Source organism: Erpetoichthys calabaricus, chromosome 1 (assembly GCF_900747795.2).
Source record: "Erpetoichthys calabaricus chromosome 1, fErpCal1.3, whole genome shotgun sequence".
In the NCBI taxonomy this organism is placed as follows: domain Eukaryota; kingdom Metazoa; phylum Chordata; class Cladistia; order Polypteriformes; family Polypteridae; genus Erpetoichthys; species Erpetoichthys calabaricus.
The window spans coordinates 173,765,282-173,784,710 of NC_041394.2; the positions used below are offsets into that span (position 1 = coordinate 173,765,282).

General features: G+C 38.3%; 1 protein-coding gene across 4 annotated transcripts in view; it reads right to left on the bottom strand.

The window, feature by feature from the left end:
• The window catches only part of LOC114656916 (dynein axonemal heavy chain 3-like), a 139,874-nt gene that overhangs the window by 71,511 nt on the left and 48,934 nt on the right, over positions 1–19,429 (bottom strand). For all 4 annotated transcript variants that reach the window (XM_051920071.1, XM_051920068.1, XM_051920066.1 and 1 more), the window contains 11 exons: positions 18,244–18,378; positions 17,626–17,744; positions 14,216–14,420; positions 12,638–12,841; positions 11,578–11,708; positions 10,811–11,006; positions 10,013–10,207; positions 5,207–5,395; positions 3,057–3,287; positions 1,912–2,010; positions 728–867 (listed from right to left, as the gene is read on the bottom strand). In XM_051920071.1, the coding sequence (XP_051776031.1) occupies positions 728–867; positions 1,912–2,010; positions 3,057–3,287; positions 5,207–5,395; positions 10,013–10,207; positions 10,811–11,006; positions 11,578–11,708; positions 12,638–12,841; positions 14,216–14,420; positions 17,626–17,744; positions 18,244–18,378 (1,844 nt within the window). The remainder of the gene's footprint in view (positions 1–727; positions 868–1,911; positions 2,011–3,056; positions 3,288–5,206; positions 5,396–10,012; positions 10,208–10,810; positions 11,007–11,577; positions 11,709–12,637; positions 12,842–14,215; positions 14,421–17,625; positions 17,745–18,243; positions 18,379–19,429) is intronic.

Below are 19,429 nucleotides of genomic sequence, written 5' to 3' on the forward strand. Positions count from 1 at the left end.
GGTTTATCAAGTGAGGATAGACATTTTACTGCAGCTTTAACTTTTCATTGCTTTTACATCTCAGTGTACCATTTATGAGTCTGATCTCACATTTACCATTTACCATTTATGAGTCTGATCATTTATGTATTAGCATCATGCAGCTTTAATTTGTATCTTCTTATCCTAATATGTCTGAATAACACCTAGAGATTCAATTTGTACAATCTGTGTTTGCCAGACTGTACTATCCTCAAGCTTTACACCCTGATCTTGTTGGCCAGACACTGTCACAAAGAGTCAGATCCTGAGAGTTTCAAACTTTCTTCTATTTTAACAGTTGAAAATTAAATTCAAGGAAGTTACACTATTACGCAGTTTTACTACATTGTGCTAAAGGCCTCTGGTTTTGCTATATCTCAGTATTTGGAAGTGCTGCTATCTTGAAGTTTTTCTAGTTTAACTATCCTGCCTTGTGTATGCTATGCCTTGTGCAATTATATTCAGTTAGTTAACAGCGTTCCATTGCTCTTTTTCTGGAAGTTTGATCCAATCATTTTTAGTATCCTCATGTTTTAATTTTTTTCACTTATACCGACACCCACATTATTATAACCCAGGTTTCATGATCTAATCAGTGGAAAACCAACTGTCTATACTCCTTGGACTTTGTACTACATAGCATCTTTAAAGAGAGAACTTGATACTAAAGTTCAAGTACATGCACCTTAAAATTTGTGATTCTTACCAAATGAAATCTACAGCCTCAAACAGCTTTCCTTCAATTGGTATTTGGTTACGTATATCTTCCGAGCTAAATATCGGTTCCAGGTAAAGCCAGCCCATTTGAACACGAAGCCATACATCCAGGACATCCTGCATAAGTTTCTGCCAACAAACAAAGCAACAAATCAGAGATGCAGAATGTGGCAGTTCTCCAACACCTGTGCTTATCTTCCCATGCATTATGTAAGCTCTCACATACAGTACAACTGTTTAGCTAATCCTTGTCTAAATTTAACTTTTCTGGATGTGTTTCACCGGGAGACACAGCAATTACAGTGCTCTCATTTTGGCTTGATTAAAGCAAGCATCTAAAGCTTTTGTCTTGGAATTACAAAGCTGCAGATTGACTCAGACAGCACTGTCCCGATCTAACTATGCAAATATAGTATGTGGTAATATATGAAAAATTAATTTGGATAACATGAATCAGAAAAGTTCTTTTAAATTAAAAAAAAATCAGTCATTACAGATAAAGTGGTTGACTGGATAGCCTTTGTTCAGCGACCTCTGAAAGTGTATGTCATGCTCTTGCTTCTTGGACCTGTTAATAGGTTTACTCATGAATGGAATATGCAGTTAAGTCACTATTCTGTCAGTAAGTGCTCATTTGGCATGTCAGGTGCATAAGTAAGATATGAGATGAAGTGCCAATCCACCTAACCTGCTTGGCTTTGGACTGAGGAAGAAACCAGAGCTCTTAGAGGAAACCCACACAGACACAAGGAGAACATGCACACTCCTCATAGGGAGCACCTGGTACATGAACCTTGGTCTCCTTCCTGCAAAGCAGCAGGACTACCATTGCACAATTCACATACTGAAACTCAATTATTCATTTAGGTCTGCTTAAAATTATACTAAATTAATATTTTGTTTAACAAACATAAATTATGATTTACAATTACATAACAATCATTCAATACCTCATTCTTTCTATTATTAAATACAGCACACCCCTTTACAGTATTTGTTATAGCGCACATTCTTTGGCTAATGACCACCTTTTGATGGAAATTATAAAATACATGTAATGGCTGTGGTGCATCGAGGAGTGGTTTGCAATCCAAACCTGTGTTCTAGCCATAAAGTATCGATACATTTTTGTAAAACATAAGAATGATATGTCTGCCGTCTAAATGGAAATACCAGCCTGGCTTCCCAGGAGAGAATCTGCTCCTCAAAAGGTGCGATGAATGCAGACCCCTTCATGGTGGTGGTCTTCACAATGTGATCATCAAGCAGAAGCTGTGGGAAAAAAGAGATTTGGGAGACAATGAAGAAGACAACAGCCATGAAACTGAACTATAAGAATGATTGCCGATTGATTTCTCATCACATACACCAAGATAGCCTTTGCCGGTCATTTAAGGATTACATCTCAATATGATGTCCTGCATGAAAAGCAGTACATAAAATACACTTGTTGATTTTATTTATTTTTAGGGGAATACAGTTCATATTTCCTCAGTCCTTCTTCATTTAATCATTGTCACATGGACATCAACAAGATACAAACACTGTCTGCCCTGGTTTATCTTAATACTATACCAACTGCAGAGTTTTCTGCATAAGAACTAAGAACTTGAAGGAGATGTTTGGGAGGCATTGAGGTAACTTGCACCTCTGTTGCAGCGAAAACAAATCCAGCAGCTGGTCAGTAATCACTGTAGCTACAGTATGTTCAAGTTCCAGGTGGCCAATATGTGGCTTGAATGCATGAAGTTGAGTATGAATAGCTATCTTAGAGGACAGGAGTTTACCCCCATGTAAAGGTGCTCTACAGCAGCATCGATACCCAGTGTAGTCTCGGTAGTTCCATTGTAATGTGATTCTCTTTGTAAACACATCACATAGGACTTGCACGCTCTAACGTGTAAACAGTCAGTCAGTCAGTCAGTCATTTCCCAACCTGCTATATCCTAACACAGGGTCACGGGGGTCTGCTGGAGCCAATCCCAGCCAACACAGGGCGCAAGGCAGGAACAAATCCCCAGACAGGGCGCCAGCCCACTGCAGAATGTGTAAACAGCTTCACTATAATGATTTCTTCCTTATTAAAGAAGCAATTAAGACAGATAGTGGAATTTTAGAAGCTTCAAAGTGGAGCATACTTTTCTTAATACATGTGCTATATAGGAGGAGAAGAAGAGGGTACACTTAGTATGAACAGCTACACATTTGCAAAGGATTTTAATGGAGACACTTAGTGGGGTGTGAACACCAGCACATCAGATGAGAGGTAAGATCTCTGGAAGGAAAGGCACTCTAAACCAGGCTGTATATGTGCTCACCTGAATGTCGTCGACAGCTGCCAACACGCTGACACCTCTGTCCTGGTAAGTCACAAAGTTAAAGTGTACGTGTTCCCAGTCCTGCTCCATCTGAAGCAGTGCTTGCTCCAGAGCATACTCCTTAGAGGCCTGCACACTCACTAGGGCCAATTCCTCCAGGTGTTTCTCAAGGCCAAGGGGCAGAATGTCTTTTAGTGATGTGCTCTTTTCAGGCAAAATATCAGTGCCTACCTGTAATAAGCCAAAAGGATAAGTGGGTTAAGTGGTAATAATGAATGAACACCTAGCACCTACAGGGAGAGTGAGTATGGCAGAAATACACTGAGGCAATTCTTTCTTAGCAGGCAATTTATCCTTGGAAATAACTGCTCAGTGAGGATTAATAAAAAAACTTGAATGGTACTGACTACTTGGCACAAGCCAAGTATGGCAACTACTGTTTCCAGAGCTGCATTCCTGATGCCTCTTGTTTTTCAGAGATATTTTCACAAGTAAACAACTATTATAATGAACCGGAGAGCTTGAACACAGCCTCATTTTTTTAAAAAAGATTGTTATATGTTAGGTGCGCTGACTTTGTTAGCACTAATATCATAAATTTTCAACTACAATATTGATACATGTGCAATAATTAACCATGTCAGTCAACATGGGAATCACATAATTGCCTATGTTTGTTAAAAGTCTAGCTGTCCATATACAGATCACAAAGAAGCTCCAAACATAATCCTGAGGACAGAACCCTTCCTCTCTAAGCTGAGCTAAAAATCACTTTTCCAAAACGAAACAGATTTACAGTATACAAACAGTAGACCTAAGGGGTGTGATGATGCATTATTTAGAAAAGGTGGATATTTCTAAAAAATATTTTAAGAGGTAATAGCACTCTTCAATTACTGAGACTAGGATCAAGTGATGTGATTCTCACAATGAAACCTGATGAATGGAGGGAATGGTCAATGGCAGAGTTCCCCTGATATAAACAGGGTTGCGGCACGCCAATCTATGCCTACCCACCAGCTGGTGTACACTTATTCCAACTGGTAATGCCAGTACTAGCTTTCTTCCCCCCTTACACTCACATCAGAAGACTATGACAATAAATCTGGTTTCCTCCACATGAAAGCAAAAGCTCCCTCCAGGCCAGAGGTAAACAATACAGGCAAGTGGCAAATTTGAAATTCAATGTGAGGAATCTAGAAATCGATCAATCACGTGGAAAGTGGTTTTGATTGAATAGCAGCATATTTTTGCCTGGGCCATGCAGCAATCCGTCTCCCTTACACTATTCATTAAAAGCTCATCATATTGAAATTAGTTCCAGCAGATAGTCCCTAGCATACTAATGAAGTGTATGAAATTAAACTCTGTCAAAGGAGGCACTACAAGGGCATTTGAGACAGTAAAGCTTCCTGAAAACTCATTTATTCATTGTTTATGTTGAGACAAAAGCAGCCAAACCTGGCAGCTGACTGTATGTACGCTGGGGAGCTCCTGCAAAACCAACCTCTTATAACTGAGAATAAGCTACTGGTCTCTAATACCCATTTCTCAAAAAAAAAAGAAATAAATAAATAAAAGAGTGCAGCTGCAAATCAAACAAGACATGTCAACCTCCCACACCAGGAAAATGAAAAAGAAATTAAAATGACAGTGAAAAAAACATGGGTATTATGATGAAAACATAGCAAAATAAGCAGCTGCAATGAAAATATCACCAACCTAGTTATTTTAAGTGCAAAACAGGGTGTCACTATCCCAACTCTCAAGAAAATATAAGATTACAAGCACCTTGCGACTTAAGTGACATTAAATTGAGGATAGCTGACACTCCAATGAAAATACAAGGCAAGGTCAACTAATTTAGCCATATTATATAGTGTATATATGGAGCTGGGACAGTATATAATTCAGGGGACTAATACCAGCATAAATATTGTAAGGAGGGCTGTTTCACCAAGTCCAAACATAACTGAAACTTATCCATCGTATGTGTACCTTGACAACAGTATGGTACATAGCATTGCATTCAAAAGAGAAAGAAGGATATAGGATGCACTTCTACCAAAAAAAAGACATTTAGGCCAGCACACATGATCACAAAGTAGTATAGGGAAAGAAGCAGTTTGGAGCACAGAATAGATATTTACCTTTTGGCTCATTAGCTTCCAGTGTCGATGTTTGATTCCAGGACAACACAAGGCGTTGATGAGCGGCATGTTAATCCGGAACTTTTCCAGCTTTGTTTTGATAGCAGTTGCGACCTTTAGAGGTCCGTGCAGCTCTGGATGGTATAATTCTTTAGTCAGCTTATAGCAGCTCTTCCACAAACTTTGTACCTGAAGAAGGAAATCGTAAACTATAATTGTTTACAGAATAAGTGATCCATATCAAAAGCCGGGAATTAATCCATAATGTTGTCTTTCATTTTCTAACATTATACAAAGTTACTGTCTGTTTTACCTGCATTTTTTTATCACTCTTTAATTTAATTTTGTTTCCTTACCAGTATGTTGCTGCTGCCGGAGTATGTGAATTTCCCCTTGGGATTAATAAAGTATCTATCTATCTATCTATCTATCTATCTATCTATCTATCTATCTATCTATCTATCTATCTATCTATCTATCTATCTATCTATCTATCTATCTATCTATCTATCTTCGTGGGCTAATTTTTTCTTCTCATAATTGTCTCTCATGCTTTACTACCGGAGCTCTGCTCTTGGAAGTGCTTTAGGTCCTTTACTCATGAGAGCAAAGGGAAGACAAGCAGTACATTTTTACTTCATGGTGAGCAGCATATAATAATAATAATAATTCATTACATTTATATAGCATATGCCCTCATAAAGGAACTCCTGGCATGACTGATTGTGCAGAGGGAAAGCCACACTCATATGGGAAACATGGAAACATTTTAGAAAGTGAGTTACTCTCCTTCCAAAAAGAGGAGCGAATCTTTGTGATTTTCTGCAGAGATTAGTATGTGCTTGATTTTCTTTTAGAGTTCTGCAAGTTCCTCAGATTGCCAGTGGTATTATAGATATCATTATCATTCTCTATACAGTTTTGTGTTGCTCTTTTATTTTTGCAGGGCCCTCACTATCCTCTGACCTTTGTGCATTTCTTTACATCGTAGTCTGTGAAGAATTCCTTTTCCCTAAAGTCTTCTATATAGTTTATTTATCGGTATATTCTATTTGAGACTGTCTGCCAAATTTCTGAAACAGTATAAACAGTAAAGAGATGTCAGAACAAATGAAAATACAGGTAAAATTCCATTACAACGAATATTTTTACAATGAAATTTTCATTACTACAAAGTATTTTTATGGTCCTGACAGTTTCCCCATATGACACAAGTCTATAGAAATCTTGTTACTACAAAGTACATTCAGCAGATGCTTTCATTACAACGAAGTGACCTTGAAATGCTTGAATGAATCATCCACAGAGCAGTTAGTTCTGTGGTTGCAGCTCAGTTGTGCACAACGATCCCCAAACAGAAACATTGTAATTTTTTTTTCTTTATTTGGACTTTGCTCATACTGTTTTTTTGCTGTTTTTGTTTTCAGTGGTTTTCAGTGATACCTTTTGCTTTTTACTCGTCAACATTTGAAAAACATCCACTGGAGTTTAACTCATTGTCACCCTCCTATAGAAACAGCAGACACGAAAAAATGTAACAGTTCATATTAGAAAAAAAAATGTACATTTTTGCAGCTCTTGATTGTGGCAAAAAGAAAAAAGACGTTGCCAGTGAATTTGGAATTTCACCATCGACACTGTCAACTTTCTTGAAAGGCCGAGCAAAAAAAAAAGAAGAAAAATCTCGGGTTGCAAATGTATGCGAACTGCTGCATTTGAAGATGCAGAAAAAGCCGTTTTTATGTGGTTCAGTGATGCTCGTTCAAGAAACATTCCTATGAATGCAGTACTCATTCAAGGTGAATATGAGGTTTCTAAACTCTCTTCGGACCTCCCCTAACTGGATGACATGCCGAAGAGCGTCCTGAAGTGCGATCACCGTGTCTGTGGAAGACTGTTTATCTGTTTCCGAGGCAACAGCAGACTCACAGCTCTGCTGCGTTTCTCCGCCAAAGCAAACTCGATGTGTGATGCAAGGAACATTGTAAATGCAGGGCACAGTATAACTTGGCCACTAACCTGGCCACGACCCTGCCTGACTGCTGTGTCTGAGTATAGGAGAGTGGCAGATCACACTACAATAAAAAACCCTGCTGTTCCTGTTTCAAGCTGAATAAAGGTGGTTTTGCTAAAGTACTGAGACTTAGCCTCATGTTTTAGGGTGCGAGACAGGGACTTATAGCATGATCCTTATCTTTTACGATTCGCTTCTGTGGCGCCTCACTGCAGTGCTGTGAGCCTGCTGTTTCCCTGCCACGGCAACTGACAAAAAATCTTCTACAGACGCAGCAATCGCATTTCGGGACGCACTTCAGCGTGTCGTTCCAGTTGGGTGGGGGGTGGGGAGCTCCCAAAAGAGTTCAGAAACCTCATAATATGAAGAAGAAGAAAAGGATGTTTCAGCTTCTGATTGATAACTGTGCTGCCCACAACATGGTTCCGCATTTAGATAATGTTCGCGTTGAATTCCTCCCACCCAATTGCAGAGCAGTGCTTCAGCCATTGGTTTTGGGCATCATTCGCACTCTGAAAGTGTATTATCACAAGGAAATGCTGAGAAAAATTCTCATCAGCATAACTTGTAGACAGGAGGAGATTAAAATTAACGCGAAAGGAGCTATTGAAATGACTGCAAACGCCTGGACGCAAGTTAAAGAAAGCATTATAGTGACAAACACAGAATCTCAATACAACAAAATTTTCATTACGACAAAATATTTTTTAGGTCCCTGGCAGTTCGTTGTAACACAATTTTACCTGTATGTCTTAAGGGAAAACTGTTAATTCACGTCCATTCAGATCTGGGAGCTGATTATCAATGGGCTACTTTAACACTGGGAAAGGAATATGACAATAAATCATAACCAGCTTTAAAACCAGACACATCCTTTCAATAAAACACAAAAATCATTCTTATATTATATAGAAGGGTAAAACAAATTAAAACATTAGCAGAAACAAATTAGAGCAATCGAGACAAGAACAGGCTATTCAGTCCAACAAAGATCACCAGTCCTATCCACTTAAGTCTTCCAAAATAACATCAAGTTGAGTTTTGACAGCAAAATGTTTTACTGTCTACCACACTATTTGGTAACTTATTCCATGTGTCTATGGTTCTCTTTGTAAAGAAACATTTCCTCATGTCTGTGGGAAATTTACCCTTAACAAGTGTCCCCATGTACTTGATGAACACATTTTAAAGTAACAGTCTAGATCCACTATGCCAATTCCTTTTATAATTTTAAACACTTCAATCATGTTTCCTCTTAATCTTATTTTGCTTAAAACTGTAAAGGCTCAGCTCTTTTAGTCTTTCTTCATAATTCAACCCCTATAGTCCCAGAATCAGCCTAGTCACTCTTCTCTCGACTTTTCTAGTGCTGCTATATCCTTTATTGTAGTCTGGAGACCAAATCTGCACATATTACTCCAGATAAGGCTTGAGCTGTCCATTATTAATAATATGCTCCGTTAAATGTACATGTGAAGTTACAGGCAAGAACTGACTTTTGATTCTTTGCAGCACTGGACAATATTATCAGTACAATTTGGAAAGTTTAATAAATACATTTAGGAAAGCTGATAGGCACATCCTTGGAGCTCTTCATTTTACTTTAAAAGTAACATGTTAGGGCCACAATTGTTTATACAGAATAGTGGTGTTTTGCTTCTTCACTTCACTTTCTATTCAATTATCCTAGTGAGGGCTGAGGTGGCAGCATGCCAAGCTGGCATAACCAAGCTGCTCTACTCCTATCAGCAGTCTTCAGCTCCACCTATTGTAAATTCAAGCCAAAAGAGAGATTTAGTCTAGTCAGCATGTATGTGATCTGCCATTGATCATCATCTGGTGGACCATGCCTATACACCTCTTGGGTTACTAGTATCACTGCATACACAAACCACCTCAAAAGGCTTTTCTCTATTCAAAGACATAGTGCTTCCACTTTGAGTTTCTTGAATATTATTCTTTATGGTGTTTGTAATATTTCTGGTGCAGCTCTGAAACACTGTGGATAGCATTGCTGACTCATTTCACGAGGAAATAATGTGGGCATACTCCATGATGGACTGGCATCCCGTCCATAGTTACATACTATCTTGGAAGGATGAATACTTATGAAGCACTTAACAGAGTTGCAGACTCTTGAGATCTTTGCCTATTTAAGTTCTCTACAGAGAACCCTATGCATCTGATTTCCCTGCAGCACATCTTTAATTTTTAAGTTTCTTAGTACATTAGTAATCCTTACATGCAGCGATGTATATTTACAAGTTTCTTGATGCAGCTCTTTTATTACACAGGTCCCATACAGTGATCTCTATACCATTATATTCCCTGCAGTGTTAATTTTGAGAATCTTGTCAAGAATTCTGTGTCAAATATCTCTACAATCTCTACAATGAGGGTGGAGTGGTGGCTCTGGGGGTAAAGATCTGCGCTGGTATCCCGAAGGTTGCTGGTTTGAATCCCCGTCACTACCAAAAGAGATGCTACTCTGCTGTGCCCTTGAGCAAGGCCCTTAACCATCAAATGCTCCAGGGGTGCTGTACAATGGCTGACCCTGCGCTCTGACCCCAAGGGGTATGTGAAAAACCAAGAAATTTCCTTTGGGATTAATAAAGTATAATAAAAAAATGTTGACAAAATCAAAAACTCACCTTCAAATGCCCTATGGATTTTTAGGAATTTTTTCTTTATCTTGTTAAATATCTGTTCCCTGTAAGGACTTTGAACCCTAAATCTTTGGGGTATGTTGTATATGTCCTTGTCTGAAGAACCTTCATTTCACTTATTCTCACCTGCTCATTGACCTCTTCAGCTTTGATTTGCAGCAGGGGTCCATTCAGCCACTCTTCATATTTTTGGTTGAAGCTGAGAGCTGCTAACCATAGCTGGTCATAGGGTTCCTTGGCTTTGAGCAGTTCCTGAATCTCAGGGTAACAGCCAACTTGACCAGTGTCCAGCAGAACCTCTTCCTGATTTATTTGCTTTTTCTACAGAGCAGGATATATTAAAACAGAGACAAAACAGTTCCAACCACATTTAATTAAAAAAAGAACACTTCACGCACTACTATACATCTGACTCCTTGGTCAGTTTACTCAAAATTTACTTCATGTGACCCATTAAAGCTGACTGAAAAAAAGTTGATAGTAACATTTAACAACTCCCTTTCTGTTTCAGAGTACAAATAATACCACAGTAAAGTCTAAGTGGTCCTGTTCATTCCCCAGGTTCACATTCCATAGTGTATAGTCTAGTATAGCATTGTCATAGTTTGCCTACAAATATACTATTGTGCCCAATATATAAGTATCTAAGTATCAGCTAATGATATCAGAGGCAGTGACATACTATAGTGAACTAGCTGTGCTACCGGTTTAAGACGGGTTGAAATCTAAATAATCAATGTAGACCTCAGCATTAATGTTTGTAGTGCATCATGTAATGAGTGTTATATGCCATTTGGTAAGTTATTCACGAAAGCAGTGTTAATGTTTATGATGCGACATCAAGTAGAATGACAGAGACAAAGCAATCAGATGGTTACACAGACACTTATTCTTTTATTAAGGTTGATTGTCATAAAATGTTACCTCTTCAATGAAGCCCTGGATAGTGCCGCTAATCCCTTGCAGCTGCTCAACATACTGCTGTGCTTCTGACATACGGTCACGCCGCTGGAATCCTTTCACCAATTTTGCTACTTCTGCCATGCGCTGTGAGAACTCTCTTTGTCTCTGGTGAAGCCTTTGCACTGCCTTATCATGCTCTCTCTGTAGGCGAGTTTTACTACATTATGGGATAGAAGGTGTCATCATTACAAAGGAATCTGACATCTGAGGCATTTCTAGTGCTTGTCCTCAAAACAGAAGGTCAATTTGAGTATAAAGAGACCAAAACATAAATCTTTAGAATATTGTACACTGAAGCTTATTTGGTAAGATACACCTCCATTAATAATGCCACTATTTAATTTATATGATAATTTCCATTAATGTATGTTTTCATGTCTGTACACTACTGTATAGCTTATTAAATACTCTTAATTAAATGCATCACTGCTTATAAGACCCTTGCTGATGTCAATGTCTGCACTCTTCTTGATGTCAATACTTACCCCTTGACAACATCACCTCTGACATTAAATCATGTCATGCTTACTTTTAACATGCTCTTACAAAAGCACATCATCATTAATATCAGTGCCCATTTTAAATAATGTACATCAGTGCTAATATCATTCTCTATTTTTAATGCTGTGTACCATTCTTGTATTCATATATATTTTTAATGGAAAGGCACTGCCAATGCTGCAGCTTTTTTTAAATGACGAGTGCCAAATTTGATGTTACTACAGTACCTGTTTTTCATGAGAGGCACTATGCGATCTGGCCAAGAAAATGTGTTGCCATTCAGAATGATGTCCTCCTTTGACAGATGTGTGCAACCCATTAGGAACAGAATGTTGGTGGCAGCAAGTTCCAGTTGTTTCTAAAAAAATATACAGGATAAAAAATTAAAAAGATAAATATGAATGCCTTGGGGGAAATAATGTGTATTGTAAAAAAACAGATTAATGTATAGATTAATGTATTACAGACAATCATGAAGTCATTACATGTATATTAAAGAAGAAAAATATAACTTAGTGAGAAGAATTTGGCATGAAAAAATAAACATATCAAGTTGAAAAAAATTGCTCAATAAAAATATATCACAATAATTTAAAATTAAGAGTTAATGTGAAGAGTGATGAAATGTAATGAGTTGTGAGTTCCAGAAAATTTGCAGAGTTTTCTTGATGTCTTGGTGTTGCTGAACAGCTGTTTCAGGTAAGGACTGTGAAACAGCCGAATAAATTGTGTTGGGAGATCTTGCTGTCACAAGACAGGTTTCATATTATTTAAGCTGGTAACCACTGTGGACTGGGACTCTGGAGTTCCCACTACAGGGGATACTATAATACATGGCAAGACTGTGTGGCTGAAACATATAGTAGTAAAGTAGAAAATAAATGTAAAGTGCATTTGCACAGGCACTTGAGAATCCATGCAAGACACACACTCACACATTCATCTTCAAAACAAATGCTTTTTCAAATGAAGAATGCTCTTGTCTCGTTCAGATTTGTCATATTGAGAAAAGCACAGTGAAAATGCTGAGTAAATCAATGCAGACTCCAAATAACTCAAAAACACACTTGTGCTATTGCATTCTCCTGATAGCTTTGCAAATTCTGAATACACACTCCTCTTAACATGCTCAGTCATGACAGCAGTTCACATTTAACACAAACATGGACCATACTGACTTACAGAAACTGATCGAAAGCAACATCAGCAATGGAAAACAAATTACAGAGCAAAAGCCTCTTTATGCAACACAATGTATTTTGTGAAACAAACACAAGAAAAACCAACCTTGATCCGGAGCAGGTCTCCACTCCACAGCTCATCGACATAGTTCTGCAATTGTACCAGTTCCTCAGTGGAGCCGATAGGTCCAGTCACCTTTCTCATGATTTCCTCATACTGATGGCAGATGCTGCGGTTTATCTTCTCTGAGTCTGACACCACTTTGTTCATGATGATTCTGGTCAGATGTTGAGTGCGGTCTAGCAACCACTGAAAACAGAAACGCAGAGTGAATGACAAAGAATGCAAAACAAGAAAGTAAAATATATGTATATTTTTTCTTGAGCTTCTGTAAAGTTTTAATTTACTCTTGGGGACAACTAAACATTGAAACAGATTTTGACTCCTAAATATTTGTGCTTTCATATTAGAGAAGTCAATGTAAATGTATATTCAACCATTTATGAAATAATGTGAGAGTATAAGGGTATGGATGTGAATCTTCATGACAGCATATTCTTATTGGACTGTGCACACAAATATGAATGTGTCTTGAACCTCAGAGATAATACGCTGTTGCATTAGTAACTGTTTTGCTGCTACAGTTCTCATTCAGACTGGAATGTGGGGGTTCAGTATTATACTGTATTACTGTCTGAATTTAGTTAGTCAGTCAGTCATTGTCCAAACCGCTATATCCTAACACAGGGTCACAGGGGTCTGCTGGAGCCAATCCCAGCCAACACGGGGTACAAGGCAGGAACAAATCCCAGGCAGGGTGCCAGCCCACACACACCCACCCACACACCAAGCACACACAGAGGACAATTTAGGATCGCCAATCCACCTAACCTGCATGTCTTTGAAATGTGGGAGGAAACCAGAGCACCCGGAGGAAACTCACGCAGACACAGGAAGAGCATGCAAACTCCACGCAGGGAGGACCTGGGAAGTGAACCCTTGTCTCTTTACTGCGAGGCAGCAGCACTACCACTGTGCCACCATGCTGTGTCTGAATTTATGAGCATTTAATCTTGTATTGTTATTTCTGAATCATCATTTTTCATACCTTTGTTATTTGTTATGTTTGTAATTCCTGTAACTTTAAGGTGTGCCTCCATTCCATCACTTTGTTGGTGACATCATCACTCCTGAACCCTTCTTCTGGATAGTTTAGGAAAGAGAAGAGGAAGCTGAGATAGTAGATGGAGTTTGTATTTGGAGTTGTGTGAATATTGCAGTTTCTTTGAATTATCTGGTGTTGTGTTTTCTTAAATTTTGGCCTCAGATTGTGTATTGGGACCTGTTTGGTCCTGATTGTGTTTTTAAGCAATTTTTTTTTTGCTTTTTTGTGTATTTTGCTTTATTTGTCTATTTTTGCTAAACAAATCTCTCAGTTTACAAAGAATCTTTAAGTGACGTGTCCCAGTAAGCCAGAATTTGATGGTTTATCTTTCACTTCTGAGACATATTGATATATTGTGCAACTTTCTTTGTATTTTGAACTTTTAAAGCCTAGCTCCCTATTTTTGGGGCTTGCTTTGGTTCAGCGTGGGCTAGGTGATGAAGGTTCTGGCCTGATTTGCAAGTCTTTTAGAGATCTCACACACTCTTTTCACCATGACTCTGAGACACAAAATTCACCTGATTGGTATGGGTGCAGTCAAGCAGCAGTAGCTCCATGGGTACATGGGCAGGTAGGAACATCAACTCATTAGTCATCCTCTTGAGCCGCTCCAACTCATGGTTGCAACTTTGCAGGCTTGGATCTTTGTTCACAAATTCTTCCATCTTCGCAATGGAAGCCACAGATAGCAGGGGCAAGTATGGTGCATAAACAGAGAGGTACCTGAAGACACAAGCAGAGGAAAGTAATGCAACAGAAAAGCCTTTCATGCATTGCTCTCTGTTAAAACAGTAGTTTCTTAGCAATAAAGGCATCCTTATTTCAACCTTTTTCAACATAAGCTTGACATTTTCACCATTAGGAACTGGTGAGCCTAATATGAGAAGAAAAAAAGAAAAAGGAAACAAACAAAAAACTCTGCTCACAGCTGAAATGGGAATACTTGATGCTCTGATCACTCTCACAGTTTAGATGTGGGTCATGTGTTAGTGCAGGCTGTTGTTTAAACCTTTCTTGGGGTCCCCAGTTTAGTTAAGTACTGGATCAAGCAAACCAAAGAAGTGGATATTACTCAAGAGTGGCCCTGTAGTTTTGCATGACTGGAGAGTTAGAAAAAGAAGCTCCTGTCCTTCATCTTGACCACATTCTGGAGCAAAACAATATTAGCCCCAGAAACTTCTCTCATTGCAACTCTACCACTATAGATCCCTTGTTGCAGCCAAATCTACAGCACTGAACAGCAAAATGTACATATTTATTTATAACATTCCACCATACTGTTGTATGGAAGCTCTGAACCGCTCAATGACAAAAATGATGGGATACCCAAAGTGCACTTTTGTAATTTTTTTAATATAACTTTACTTCGTACATACGTGAAAATATCTAATACTTACATGAAAACATCTCGTATGTACAAGATAAGGGTTATCCCATAATTTTTTTCCCTATACAGCTCTGAGCTTTTGTACTATTGTTTATGGTGTTATTAAAGATTTATTTATGTATTACTAGCATCTTATATATACAGTATATATATATTTTTAAAAATAAGATGTTTTTACTAATAATGTATTGATTTTGCATGCATATTATTTTCATAAGTTACAACAATAAGTTCACTATTTAGACAGAGGAGCTTTGTTCTAAATTCTGAATATGATCTTTGAATTATGTTGTGTGTGTGTGTGTGTGTGTGTGTGTGTGTGTGTGCACATATGTGCAGATAGTGTGCTGATGTAACAAAGAAGCTGTACTGTGGTAGGTCTGCAAGAAGGGAGCCATAGCTCTCTCCACTGTAAGTGTTTTCAGTCATTCCTGCCTATTGTACCTTACAACTCTGTCACATGTGTCATAGCTCAGAACGTTCACCTCCTTTTCACCTGAGTCTGCAAATCAGTGAAAACCTGGTCCACAAATCTGACTTTCTTGTCTTTTTACTTTGCCAGTTGTCAGTTTTGATTATCCTTTCCACATCTCTCAGCACCTTTTTCTCAGTTCACTTTAAGTATCTGCTGTTGAAGTTTTTTTAATGCAAAGAAACATTTTTATTATGCAAGTGGTTTCTGATCATATTTAAAGAAGCAAAATTTTTACTGGAGTTATTATTGGCCATTTTAGGTAATTTGTCATACTGTATTTGCCCTGTGATTGCAACATCAACCACTTGCTCGAGAATGAAAAGCTACCGTGTCCACAACTTTTCTTATTGTGTCCTGCAAGACCCCAGTCTCAATGCGCATGGCTAGCATAGTGGTTCTTGAGTTCAATCTGGGGAGCCCACTGTGGCTTCAGGTTTTCTTCCAAACCAATGTCTGCTTCAACTAAATTCCTAACTAATTTAACCAAACTATTATTTCCAATTTTTTGTGCTTTGGTGTCAATCCAGAAATTAAAACATAGGTTTGTATTGTTTATATTTATGTTTGTTACAAGGGAATGATTTAATGCTTTAAGTATACTTTAAGGTCTTAATCTTCATCATTATCATCAGCACCATTTTTATTGTGCTTGTCCAGGTGTTATCACTATTTAAGCTGCTATTTACTAATGAAACTGCTGATTAGTATGACACTGAAGTAGCTGCAGCCTTTCAGCATTCAGGTTCATTTGCCCTAGCGTCAACTCGGCTTGTCACTAACTATTATTAGTAGGATAAAATTAAGCTTGGAAATTCCACAGAAAGAAAGAAAATGAATAGAGACAAATGGTAAAAGATAGCTAAGAATTTAAATCTGTAGTACAAATGTTTACAAATTTCTTAAAAATGTAAATCTCACACTACTGAGCTTTTCTGAATGTTACATAAGACAAGAATAAAAAGTCCACCTAATTCAACAATGAAATCAATTAGAGGGAACAGTAGTTCCTGATTGAGAAACTGGTTGGAACAAACACCTGCAGCCACAGCAGACCCCCTGGGACTGAACTTGAAAATCACTGCTCTATTGGACACTTTATTTGCTCCCTTCCTGCTTGGATAAAACTCTTCTCAGCCTGAACTGCAACAAATCTCTATGACCAAAAGAAAAAATTCCCAATATCCTTAACATGAGAAAAATGGAGTCAAAGCATCGAAGGACTTTTCACCCAGTTCTTGGTGCTTTTATTAGTATTTGAGAACTAAATAGCATTTAGCATGTATTGCTTGTATATAAAAGATTCATAATTTATTAGAAAACATCAAGTTATAGGTATACATGTACCATATGGCAACATACGTGTGAAACCCCAAGAATATGAAATACATATTTCATATATTCAAACAATATGTTAAATATGAAACAGTCCATCTCAATTAATAGCCATTGTACAAATACAAGGATTCATCACTCAAAAGGACTTGTGTAGTGCACTTTGATAAATATTAGTGGAATTAAATGAATCAGGGTGTAATATCAGGTGTAATAGATTACTCCTGTAAGCAAAAAGTTCATTTTAAATTTCAGTCAAATTGAAAAGGGAATTGCAATGTACCAAAATAATTAATAATGAATATATTGCAAAATCTGAAAATATTATTGTATCATGACCCAACTATTGGGGTAATAGTATATTGTAGATCCCTGGCAATTCCCACCCTTACTGAGTATGTTATTTAAAGGTCCTAATATTAATGGAAATGCTGAAGGACAAGGTCTCTCCACCTATCTAAACTCAAAAGCCATAATGACAGATGTCGAGGTTAGACACAAGTGAATAACACTCATGATGCAAGTGATAAACTAGAATGAAACTCAGGTACATGAGGAGATTCATCACTAATACAGTATGATTACGTTGACCATTATTGTTATGGCTCTTTCTACAAACCTTATCAGGATGTCAAGGCTATCTCAACCTCATGCTGAAGAGCGGGAGCAAAAAGATATTCCTTCTAAATATTTTGTTAACCTCAGCCACCCAAAACATGTTTCCAGCAACCTACCTCCTTGGTCCTTGGTCATTGCTCTTTAACACTGCCCGAATTCTGCCTCTGACAGACAAAACCATATCTTCATCTGTCTGCACAGAAGGGATGTATCTGATTTCCAGTTTTTCAACAGCCTGCAGGAAACATTGGTTATATTGGTACCATCTCCCCTGATTTGGATGGTCTGTGATGTTACTTTCCCAGTAAAAACAGTAACTTTCCCAGCTATAAGTACCTTGAAGTACTAGTAGCATACAACTCAAAGCAAATGCAGCCAGGAGCTCCTAGGAGAGGAATACGCATCAGTGGGCATCAGCAGTTCCATACATTTCACAGCCCCTATTTCACTGTTTTGTACAGGTCAGAACAGAAAGGCAGACTAGTGCCTTCTCCACATTCCTCAGAATAACTTAGTCCAATCCAAAAGGAAAATTTAAAGAGGGATGGGGAAGTGAAAGATGCAAGGAGCCAGTGACAGCTCTTTGAGGCAATAGTAAGAGAAAAATCATCCTTTCTCAAAGTAATTTTTAGACGTGTCGATTGATATGACCTAGTAATAGACACTTCTAGCAGTTGAATGCCATTACTTCAGAGATCAGTGGAGACACAGAGAGAGAAAAGTGATTACAGTACCTGAAATAGCTGGTGCTCAACACATTTATATTTTTGCACACTGCAGACCAGGTGGCTGACCACAGCATCAAGGCTACGTTCAATATCATCCAGCCATGGTGTGATGTTTAAATCTGTTTGCTCCCCAAGTGGCTCCTGTAAGTAGAAAACTGGCTGCTCATGGTAGCACGAATCTTTAATACACAACAGTTCCCCTCATTCCAAGATTATGATAGCACCTTGAATGTATACTGTAGCAGCTTGAACAATGCACACCAGACTTCACATCACAAATCACATCTTTCCAGGCACTGAAAGCTGACCCACCATCCACTCCCACTCATATTTAGCAAGTCCTGCTGGTGTGATGTGAAGATCTCTACTGCTGAGTTTATTTCCTTTGTCCATGTGCAAAGCTTCCTGAATAATGTCTGCACTCTCAGAACACACGTCTTTGTTTTCAACATGTCACTCCCTCATCTTGTGCCTCATTTTCAGGACATCACTGCCACATGAACCTGCCCCAACACCTCCCACTGCCTGCCCGCCACCTTGCCATCTTCAGCAATCCATCTCTATTATTCAGAAGCAAATGGTTTTTGTCATGATACAAATGAAAAATAATCAATATATGTCTTCTGGGGCTGTGCTTGCATTAAAAGCAGTAAATTGCTGTCTCACAGCCAGATGCCACTTGCTGGTAGATTGGACTCTGAGCTAATCGTAGGCCACACAGCAGCTGTGTGGGTGTTGGGGAAGCCATCTTAGAGCAAGAAAGGGGAAATAAGGAGACTATTTTAAAGGTCAGCAGTCCAAATGTGATATTTCAGAGAAAGTGAACCAAGCCTAAACACAAATATGCCAGAGTGCATGGATGAGGAACATGTTACAGTGCAGCATGATCCTGACATGACCCTGACCCAGGAGATATTTTAACCTTAGAACTCGGGTCACTTTAAACACTTACTTCAGATTAATGAAAATCATCTTGTTAATGTGAATACCTTGGCACACCACCTGCTACATTTTGCTTTTTGTTGATGCCCCTAACTCTTCTGAGACTGCCTTCTAAACATTCAATAAAACATTCAGATGCAGAAAAGCATATTTGATCAGGGCCTTTATGTAAGTGATGGTAGTAAAAACTGATATGTAAAAAAGACTAGATAAAGCACTACAAAGAAAGTGGAGATGGCCACAGCAAGAC